Source organism: Cricetulus griseus, chromosome 2, assembly GCF_003668045.3.
Source record: "Cricetulus griseus strain 17A/GY chromosome 2, alternate assembly CriGri-PICRH-1.0, whole genome shotgun sequence".
Classification (NCBI taxonomy): Eukaryota; Metazoa; Chordata; class Mammalia; order Rodentia; family Cricetidae; genus Cricetulus; species Cricetulus griseus.
The window spans coordinates 408,898,708-408,910,119 of record NC_048595.1 but is presented as its reverse complement, the minus strand read 5'-3'; the positions used below and the strand labels follow the sequence as shown (position 1 = coordinate 408,910,119).

The following is an 11,412-nucleotide window of genomic DNA, read 5'->3' as shown; positions in this document are numbered from 1 at the left end:
TTTAAAAGTTTGAGTGTTGGGGACAGAAAAGTCCATTGACATTAGAGCTAGAAACCCAAGCATATTCTCTGGCCAGTGCTGCATCCCAGATCAAAAGTATCCTTCAGCGGGTAGCCCAAGGGAAGCTGGCCCCTGAAAGATGCCTTTGGATAGCCCTCTGACTGCAGGGAGAGGCCCGGGGCCCAGAGCGCGGGCGGAACCCGAGTGCGCGGCCGCACTGCGGCCCGGGGAGGTTTCTGCGGCGGACGCCTCTCCTGGCGGTGCCCGGTAGAGCCCGGGTGTTCCCGCTTACCGGGTCCGCTTCCCCCGCAGACATGTCGGGGTTCAGCCCGGAACTTATCGACTACCTGGAAGGGAAAATCTCCTTTGAAGAGTTCGAAAGGCGGAGAGAAGAGAGAAAAACCCGGGAGAAGAAAGTGAGTCGCTGGGCCCGGGTGCTCTTCGGTCTTATTTTCCCGAAACAGCAGCGTGCGGGGCTCAGGGTGGGCGGGGGACTCCCGCAGCTCCTTTCTCCCCTAGAAACTCCGGTTTTCACCCCCACCCCGGAACTCAGAGCCTCTCAAGACACCCCCCCCCCAAAAAAAAGCGCCAACCTCCCCCGTGTTAATTCGACGGCAGCCCAATGATCTCCAGCTAAGTGGAGCTGGAGGGGTCTGGGGCCAGGGTAGTCTTGCCTTGTCCTAAACCTGGGCTTGCCACGAGGTTGTCACTGTGGGTAGGGGCCTTTTTTTTTTTTTTTTTTTTTTTATCATATGTCCACAGGAATTGGGGCCAACCTCAAGGCCTCCTACTTGCTGGACAAAGCGTCCCTCCACTGAGCTACACCCTCGGAGTGCCCATTTTTGAGGAGTCTCGGTGTGATTTTATCTTAGACGTAAAAGTGAACGTAGTTGCCACATAAGAAGGTCATCTTCTGACTTTGCTTTTCAAATTTTAATCAATTTCTGAGCTCTGAAAATGTTTGCACCTTGCCGGTGGTGGCCCACGCCTTTAATCCCAGCACTTGAGAGGCAGATGCAGGCAGATCTCTGAGTTCGAGGACAGCTTAGTCTGCAGAGGGAGTGCCAGGATAGGCTCCAAAGCTACAGAGAAACCCTGTCTCGAAACCCTCTCACCCTCCCACCAATGTTCTCACTTATTTGAAGGCCAAGGGAACATAAGTCTGTTGTCTTTTTAAGTTAGCCAGTGGTTTCTTATAGATTCATGGACTAAGTGTAAAGATTCAGGCATTATGCTGGCCTGCCCCTGTCACCTGAATGCACTCAGGCAGTACCCTGGTCAGTCCAGGGTTCCATGATTGCATAGTCTGCACGCAGCTGCAAAGGACCTCTTTAAAAGACAGACCCCTCCCCTACTTACACTCTGCTTTCCAGCTCTCTCTTTTGGGCTCCTCACTTTTCCAGGTTTCTTTGCCCGCTTCACTCTTTCTGCTCTCTCTTTCCCCCTGTTACCCTAGGGCAGACAAGACTTTTCCTGACTCCCCCTTCTCTTCTGTCCTCTGTCTATCTCTGTGTCTCTTTACCTCTTTTCTCTTTCCATTCCCCTTCCCTCCCCTTTCTAATAAACTTCTCACTTAAGCTCTGGCATGTCTATCCCTCTGCCTTGGTCAACCTCACCCGCCAAGATCCCACACACAGTTTTCCTTGAGCTTTATCATAACACTAAGCTCCCTATGTTTTTAAAGTGTTAGATTAATGAAATTAAAATATTTAAAATTATACAAATTTGCAAATGGCTTACATAAACTAAAATACTTTGAAATAGTCTGAAACTATTCAAATTTAGATTCCACATCCCACAAGTGGAAGTTCAAGTTTTATAAAGATAACACAAATGCCCAGTCCCAGGCCGGGAGAGTTAAATTTGCATTAGTTTTTGAGCTGTTTAACTAATTTTCAATCACAGAGTGTTCAGGAAAAAGGAAAATCATCACCCCAAGAAAACCCAGATGATTCTGAAATCCCATCATCATCAGGAATCGACTCTGCCAAATCCCAGGACAAAGATGCCAATGAAGGTGTGTTGAGTTTATTTGCTGCCAGCTTTAAGTGTTAAGAGCAAAATGATTTAGTGAAAACATCTTTTGCTTTCATTGTAATGATAGTCTATTTTTATTACCTGGTTTATCAGTGTTTGCTACACAGTATCTGCTTAATATTTATTTTTTTAAACTGCTGATTTAACAGTTTAAAACGTGATGGTTGTTTTGGTTTAGCTCCAGTGTTGGGGGGTTTAAAATTGATGCCAGAATTTACTTAGGGCCTTTTTATTGTCATTTTTTAAATTGACCTTCTCACTGGGAGACTTCTTCCGGAGCATACCAAATTGTACAAACTTACTTGCTTAGATGGGACTTCACATGCATCATAGGTGTGCTGTCTGACTCTAGCAGCCACACAGGAATGCTTTTAGTCAGATTGACACAGACTAGGCATGTCTGTGGGCTATTTTCTTGATTAATGATTGATGTGGGAGGGCCCAACAGCCCAGCCCATTGTGGGTGGAGTCAGCCTGGCCAGGAGGTCCTGGGTTGTGTAAGAAAGCAATTTTAGCAAGCTTTGGAGAATAAGCCAGAGAGAGAACAATGTTCCTCCTTGGTCTCTGCTGCAGCTGTACATCCGGCTTCTTGCAGCAGAAAAGCTGCTCTGGCTTTTCTGGATGATGGTCTTTTTTCCTTAAGTTGATTTTCGTCACCATTTTATCACAGCGACAGAAAGCAAAGTAGGACACAGTTCTTAGCTTTTCATATCTGGATATTATATTTGGTTAGTACATCTGGACTAGTTAAACCCATCACAGCCTAAATGAGTACCTAAATGAGTGCAGATATTTATCTGTTCCTAGTGATTGATGTATGCATCTGCTGATCAGAATGCTGATAGCTGAACGTATTCATTTGTCTCTGTTGAATTACTTGGGCTGCTGGTATCACTTAGAATGTAGCTTCAGTTTAGGGGCCTGCTGGTAAACTCAACTGAGCACGACTTTGTGTAGTACTTTTCTCTCAGAGCAAGTAAGGTTTTGCATGGAAAATTCACACTTTATTCCTGAGTTTCTGGACCATATTGGAAGAAGAGACAAGGATACAGGATTTAGGTTAGTGTCTTCCGGGCGAGTGGGGTCGGAAGGGGCTGATGAAGCACTGGCAGCCTGTGTGTCCTGACCTGCTTAGGAAAAGGTGAGCTCTTCAGTAGACAGTCTCTGGGGTACACTTACAGACGAAGTACCACTGGTGACTGCCAGCCTTACTATTTAAGGCCATTAGGCCTTCCAGGAGGGAAAGGAGGGTGGGGTGGGAATAGGATCAGCTGAGTCCATTTCTGGTGGACAAGGTCTGGCCTCAGCTGATGTCATCTTGTCAGCCCTTTAGAACTAAGATGCTCCTGTTCCTCAGTTAGGATTTTCCAAACTCTGGAGATTCTTGGTAGTGTAAGCATGCATTCAGAGTAGACAAAAGATTACTTTGGATAAGATCTGGCAGAATCTACAAATTGGAAAGATGAGGGCTCTAGAATCGTGTCTTTTTTCTCTTTGATGTTTCTGAATACTAGTTTTTAAGGTCATTTCCTAATTACCACACATACCGGGCCTTTTAATTTCATCTGCAGTTCATTACTGCTGATTTATAAATCTACTGTCCTGTGATCCCAGCTACTAGGGAGACTGAGACAGATGAATCCCAGGTTCAAGACCATTCTGGGCTATAGAATGAGTTCAAGGCCAGCCTGAACTTAGTGAGACTCAGTCTCAAAAAGAGGGTAGCTGAAGACACAACTCAGTGTAGAATACTTACCTAGCACAGCATATGCAAGGCCCTGGGTTCAATCCCTCACAATTTACACGAAATTTTTAAATGACTTTGCCAGGTAACTGTGTATTCTGACACTTTGTATTTACAATCTTTTGGATTATATACAATATGATCATGTCTTCTGTGAATAATGATAATTTTATTTCCTTAAGCATGTGTGCATGTGTGCCCATGTATACATGTGTGGAGGCCAGAGATGGACATTGGGTGTCTCCTTTTATCATATTCCAGCATGTCTTTTGAGACAGGCTTTCTCACTGTCTTACTGTTCTATTGCTGTGAAGAGACAACATAACCACAGCAATGTTGTATAAAGGAAAGCATTTAATTGGGGACTTGCTTACAGTTTCAGGGCTTAGTCCATTATTTTCACTGTGGAGAGCTTGGTAGCAGGCAGGTGTGGTGCTGGAGAACTAGCTAAGAGCTATACCCTGATCCTTAGGCAGAGAGAGACACGCAACTTGGGCCTGGTGAGGTTCTGAAACTTCATAGCCCACCCCCATTGACATACTTCAAATAGGCCACACCTCCTAATCCTTCTCACATAGTGCCACTTCCTGGTGACTAAGCATTTGCATGTATGAGCCTGTGGGGACCATTCTTCTTTAAACCTCCACACTTACTGAACCTGGAGCTCATCAATTGACTAGACCAGTTGGCTGACAAGCTCCCATCCTGTCTTAGGCCTCTCAGCTTTCAGTTACGGGTCACCATGCCGCTAGGCTCCCTTAGGTCTTACATCTGTGCCTTGTAACTAAAAAAATGTTTCCCTCTCCACTTTTACCTGTTAGCTGTATGTGCTTTTGATTTTGCTTGTATGTCTAGATGAGGCATAGAGGGTGAATTGGTCATTCCTGCAGAGTAAAAAAGACATTTCTTTGTGATAGCTTTCTTTTCTTTTTTGGGGAGTGAGGAAGGTGTTCATTTGTCATTACTTTCGACTTGATTGTTGCTGTGGTTAGGAGCTTGTATTAACTAGCAAGTTTTTAAAGTTGTTTTACTGACCCCCCCCCCCAACCCTCATGTACCTTTCCTTAGGAGAAACATCAGATGGAGTGAGTAAGTCAGTTCACAAAGTCTTTGCTTCCATGCTTGGAGAGACTGAAGATGATGAAGAGGAGGAAGAAGAGGAGGAGGAGGAGGAGGAAACACCTGAGCAACCCACTGCAGGCGACGTATTTGTGTTAGAGATGGTTCTTAACCGTGAAACCAAAAAAATGATGAAAGTAAGTTGTTAATTATTTTATTATTTATAAAAATGTAAGAAAGTGATATAGTCATTGAAAGGAAACTTCCAGTTATAGTTGGGGAGTTGTTCAGAAGTGAGAACACAAACTAGGAGGCAACTGTCTCAATTCTTTCTTTTTAAATTTTTATTTTTATTTCATATATGTGTATTGTATTTATATCATTCCTCCAACCCCTCCTGTATCATCTCTGTGCCACCTCTAAAGTCTCTTATTCTTGGTGGTGTGTGTGTGTGTGTGTGTGTGTGTGTGTGTGTGTGTGTGTGTGTGTGTGTGTGTGTGTGTGTAAATACATAAGGACAGCTTGCTGAGTTCATTTAATGTTGCTCTTATGTATATGTCTAGGGCTAACTGCTGGGGATTGGTGACCTATTAGGATTACTAATCCAATTCTCCCTCCTTTTTCAGCAAACTGATTGCTGTGGCTCTTCATCTAGGGCTGGGGCTGTGAGAATACCCCTATTCACATTGGCATGTCAATTGGCACTGTCATTTTTCAGTTACTACTTAGGTAACCATACTGTTGAGATTTCATGGGTGTAGTTTCATTGCTATAGAGAGCAGACACTGGTTCTCTGGCTTTTAAAAATCTTTCCACCCAGAGTCGGGCGTTGGTGGCGCACGCCTTTAATCCCAGGACTCGGGAGGCAGAGGCAGGCGGATCTCTGTGAGTTCGAGGCCAGCCTGGTCTCCAGAGCGAGTGCCAGGATAGGCTCCAAAGCTACACAGAGAAACCCTGTCTCGAAAAACAAAACAAAACAAAACAAAACAAAAATCTTTCCACCCTTTTCTGCAATGTTTCTGAGCCTTAGATGTAGGAGTCGTGTTGTGGCCTGTCATTTGGACCAGTTGTGGCTTTCTGTAATTTCGTCTGCTGCAAAAAGACATTTCTTTGATGAAGGGTGAGAGAAGCACTTACTGTGGGTATAAAGATTAGAACATAGAAGTTATTCTGGTGTAGGAAAGTAATTTCTCCTCTAGGTTCCATGGCTTCACCAGCCATGAGTGGTTGCCCATGTTTACAGTACCATGCATGCATTTCCTCTTGTTAAAAGGGATGAGCCCAGGAAGATGGATGTTGGTTACCCCAGTATATATAGGTGCCATTATGCACTTTTCAGAGGATCTTGCTGTTCTGGTCATAGTTGTGGTTTTAGGCTGTACAGCTAAGTATGACTGCTTATTGCCTTTCTCCTTTGACAAAGGGGAAGACCTTTGATTATTATGAGAGCTAGTTCTCTGGGAGTAGACTTTTAGGGTACTGCTAGCTCTATTCCTCTATCCCCTGTCTGAAGTGTGTTTTGTCTTCAGTGAAAAAGTTTTAACTTTGACTTCTTATAGGCAACCAAGGGCCATGGCAAAAGCCTGTATTGTTTTGTGGGGGTGGAGTCTTTCGTATTACTCTGACCAACAACTCGAAGGGACACCTCGTATGCCTGGCATTGGGTTTTTTGTTAGATAAACTATCACTCTTGGGGGGAGCATTGTCACCCCTAGTGGTGTAATTTCATTAAACGCACACACCCTTTCTCTTTCTCCTCCTCCTCTCTCTCTCTCTCTCTCTCTCTCTCTCTCTCTCATTCGCCCTCTCTCTCTTTCTCTCTGTATGTTTAAAGTAAACATAAACTACTTAGGACTCATATGGCTTTTTCAAACATCTTTTGCTCTGCTTACCCTTCTTTGCTGGGAAAGTTTTGCTTTTCCTATTTCCCTTTCATAGCACCTGTGTCCTGTAATTCCCTTCTTTAGATATAACAACCTTCCCCTCCTACCAGATAAACTTTCCACATTTCTGTAGTTACTCCAGGTTGTATGCTCACTTTTGAAGACTCAGATCTAGGATCTATAAATAAGAGGGAACACATGATGTTTGTCTTTCTGGGTTTGGCTTACCTCACTCAGTATAATATTTTCTAGTTTCATCCATTTACTGCATATGCCATGATTTCATTTTTCTTTATACCTGAATAGTATTCCTTAGTGCATATATACCACATTTTCACTATTAATTCATCTGTTCAAGGAAATTTTTATTATTTCTTATCTATTGTGAATAGAGCGACAGTTAACATGGCTGAGGAATTGTCTGTGGAGTAGGATGTCCTTTAGGTATATGTCAAGGAATGGTATAGGTGAGTTATATGCTACATTTATTTTTAGTTTTTTGAGGATTCTCCACACTGATTGCTAGAGTGGCTAGACCAGTTTGCAGTCCCACCAACGGTGAAAGGCCCTGGCACCCCTCCCTCTCCCCCATCCTTGATAACATTTGTTGTCTGTTGTTTTGTTGATCTGTGCCATTCTGATTAGGGTAAGATAAAAATCTCAAAGTTGTTTGATTTGCATTTCCCTAGTAAATAAAGATGATGAACACTTCTTGAGATACTTCTTAGCCACCTTTATTTCTTTTTGAGAACTCTGTTCAGATTTCAAACCCATTTTTTAATTGAGTCATTTGTTTTGTTGACTGTTTTTTGAGTTCTTTACTTATTCTGGATATTAATCCTCTGTCAGATGTGTAGTTAACAGAGTTTCTCCCACTGCCTTGGATTCTTTTTCACTTGGTTGATTATTTCCTGTACAAAGGCCTTTTGGTTTTATGCGGTCCCATTTGTCAGTTGTTGGCCTTAATTTCTTTGAAAGTGGATCCTGTTCAGGAAGTCCTTTCCAACACCTGTATCATATATGACTGCCTATGTTTTCTTCTAGCTGTTTCAGTATTAGGTTTCACATTGAGGTCTTTGATCCATTTGGAGTTAGTTTTTGTGTAGGGTGGTAGATTTGGGTTTAATTTTATTATATGGGTAGACATCCAGTTTTCCCACCATATTTTGTTAAAGATGTTGTCTTTTCTCCAGTGTATGTTTTTGGCATCAGATAGCTGCAGTTTGGTAGCCTCATGTTTGGGCCTTCTGTTTTGTTTAATAGGCCCATGTGTGTGTTTTGTGTCAGGGTTATACTGTTTTTATTGGTGTAAGTGTAATATATCTTGAAATACGGAATGGTAATCCCTTCAGCTTTGACTTTTTTTCTTAGGATTGTCTTTGCTATCTGGGGTATTTTGTGGTTCCATATGAGCTTTAGGATTTTTTTTTTTCCTATTTCTATGAAGAACTTTTAAGGTATTTTGATTGGTATAGCATTGAATCTGTAAATTGCCTTTGGTAGAATGGTCATTTTTTACAGTATTCTGCCAGTCCATACATTGGAGGTCTTTCCATCTTCTAGTGTCTTCCTTAGCCTCCTCAGAGCTTTAAAGCTTCATTGTAGAGGTCTTTACTGCCTTGGCTAGATGTATTTCTAGACATTTTCTTTTCTTTGAGGCTGTTGTGAATTGTCATGCATTTCTTTTGCTTCATTTTAGAGAATTTTATATCAGACTTAATTGTTCATATGTCAAGGCGTTCTGTAGTTTTGCTACTGAAAAATCTATATTATAACTCAGTGGGATTTTTGTTGTTGTTGTTGGTTTACCAAGTTTCTTTGATGAATTTCCAAGAAGGACTTTCTAGTAAGTGTCCTGGTATGTAATGGAATGGATCCATTTTGTTCATGATGATACTGTTGTGTTGATCAGCGATTCAGTAATTCCTGACTGTGTGACAGTTTGTATTTAATTGTGCTTTGAACTTTCAACTGTAGGAAGGTTTGTTTTGTTTCTGTTTGTTTTTACTTTGTTTGGTGTTCCTCTTTGGAGAGTATGATAAAATAATTTTGTTCTTTCCTGCATTTGAATTTTAGCTTGCTTTGTGTAATTAGACTTAACTATTAAGGCATCAGAATTATCACTAAGTACCTATTCTGAATTTAGAAGATTTAGAAGTTTTAGAGAGAAGTTCCCATTATGTTTTGTATGTGTGTTTGGAATTGAAATGTGAGCTTTACTCTATCTTAATCTCCATGTTTTTTTTCCCTCTGGACAGGAGAAGAGGCCTCGGAGTAAACTTCCCAGAGCCCTGAGAGGTCTCATGGGTGAAGCCAATATTCGCTTTGCGCGAGGAGAGCATGAAGAGGCGATATTGATGTGCATGGAAATCATAAGACAAGGTGTTTTCTGCGGGGACCCTATGATAATAGTTACCTGGTTGACTTTAGAGCAAATGGGTTTCTCTATAGCTTTGGGGCTGTCCTGGAACTTGCTCTGTAGACTCAGCTGGCCTCGAACTCACAGAGATCCGCCTACCTCTGGATTAAAGGTGTGCACTGCCACCACCTGGCCTTTCCCATTTTCTAGAGTAGGCAGTGCTAAATTATTTTAATCTGTGTTTTAGTAAAGATACATTTAGGTTTGCCATTTTACCTCTCCATTAGATGGCACATCTTGCATATGTTGGAGACATCTTCAGTAGTGATTGTGACCAATTGCTTGTATCACATTATTGTTTTGGTTTTATCAATTTGCCTGTGGAGTGTTTTGGGTAGTTGTTAACACTGCTAATGCATTCATTCAATATTGTGCCATTTCCTTTTAGTTAGACTTGGTCTTTTTTGAAGTCTTACATAATTTTCACGATTACTTTTTAGGGTAACTCGTGGCTACTACGTGTTAACCCAGTCCATCAGAAATAAGATTAACCAAGAATATCTGTTGGATATATTATTGCTTAGTTCTTGTTTTCCAATATTATTTCTTTCAGTTTATACCTCTTTATTTTGGAAAATACTTTGACTTTAATTTCCAGAAGTTTTTGAGATTTGTTTTCTATAAACAATGTTTTATAACTATAGATTAACCATTACATTTGACATCTTAGACTGGGGTGCTGTTTCGGTACCCTGTATGCAGTCATTCTCTATTATATAGGTGTTTGAAATAGTGCAAGTTCTGTCACACTGATGTGATTTACTGGGTGAAATCCCCAAGTTTTTAGGCCATATTTGGCCTAAGTAAAAAGAGATTTTTCCAAAGAAGGTATGGTAGAAAGGAGGGTTTTCATGAAATTCTATTTTGTGAAAATAATGATTTAAAAATTATGTTGGGTATGATGGTGCTTGCTTTTAATTTTTAGAACTAGGGAGGCTAGCGGGGATCTCAGGTTTGTGACCAACCTGATCTACATAGTAAGTTTGAGGTCAGCCTGAACTAGGTAGCAAGAGTCCATCTCAAAAATAAGCAAATAAATTATAAATGGCTAAAAGTGTTTGAAAGCAAAGTATAATATAGTGTTTGGTACTTTTCAAAGTTCTGTTGAATAGTTATTATAACTCTGTTGGAATGATTTAGATATTAGAAAAAAAATCTGTAGTTTGAACTGTAGTATCAATACCAGCTTAAGCCCATTCCTTTTGCCAATGAAGTTTATTTTATGTTATTTTTATTATTATAGCTCCTTTGGCTTATGAGCCATTCTCTACACTTGCCATGATATATGAGGATCAAGGTGACATGGAGAAATCATTGCAGTTTGAGTTGATTGCTGCACATTTAAATCCCAGTGACACAGAAGAATGGGTTAGGCTGGCAGAAATGTCTCTGGAACAAGATAATATTAAGCAGGCTATTTTTTGCTATACAAAAGGTAATGACATCTTTCTTATAGATGGGAAGAAGTATTTTTCTTGTTTTGTTTCATTAGATGTTATATGATGGGTCATTAGTACATATGTTCTTTTGTGTTATGCTGTTAACTCAAATGTATTTATTTCTCTCTTTTTTTTTTTAATTAAAATTTTTGGAGGCCTTTATACATGAGAACTGCACCTCTGTCACTCCTGCCTTCCCTCTCCCCTCACATTGCCCTCCAAATTCAGTTCATGCTCACCTCTTTATTAGACAGTTTATGTGTGTGTGTATGTATATGTACACACACACACATATATATATATATATATATATATATATAATACACATATGTATATGTACACACACACACATATATCTTGTTAAATCCCTTTAGTTTTACTTATATGTGTGTGTGTCCAGGGCTAACGACTTGGGATAGGAAAATACCTCCCTCATCCTCGGAGGAGACAGATTCTCTTTCTCTCAGATCATTGATCGCCTGTAGATCTTTTAGGGGTAGGACCATGTGGAATTTTCCTTATCCATATCAGCATATCCACTAGTGTTGTCATTATGCTGGTCTTGTTCAGCAAATGCTATTGTTAAAGGCTCATGGGTGTATTTTCCATGCTATGTCTACTTAACAGCTGGTATCCTGGGCCTCTGACTCTGTTATCTTTCCACGTCATCTTCTGTGATTTTCCCTGGGGCTTAGGTATAGTGGTTGTGTTGCCATAACTGTTAGTTACATAATAGTTGTTTCTTGCGTTTGTTGTGTTATGCTCCTTGCCCAAATGTATTTGTTCCTTACAGTCTGTTATAGTGTTTATCTGGAGCCCTCTGTTCTCATT

At 41.0% G+C, this 11,412-nt stretch overlaps 1 protein-coding gene across 1 annotated transcript in view; it reads left to right on the top strand.

Moving 5' to 3' along the window:
• The first annotated feature begins 249 nt into the window (after positions 1–249).
• Gtf3c3 (general transcription factor IIIC subunit 3) overlaps positions 250–11,412 on the top strand; it is a 32,949-nt gene continuing 21,786 nt past the window's right edge. Inside the window, exons 1-5 of the mRNA XM_027396891.2 lie at positions 250–416; positions 1,906–2,017; positions 4,850–5,037; positions 8,982–9,105; positions 10,386–10,577. Coding sequence (XP_027252692.1) covers positions 315–416; positions 1,906–2,017; positions 4,850–5,037; positions 8,982–9,105; positions 10,386–10,577 — 718 coding nt within the window. The 5' untranslated portion in view covers positions 250–314. The remainder of the gene's footprint in view (positions 417–1,905; positions 2,018–4,849; positions 5,038–8,981; positions 9,106–10,385; positions 10,578–11,412) is intronic.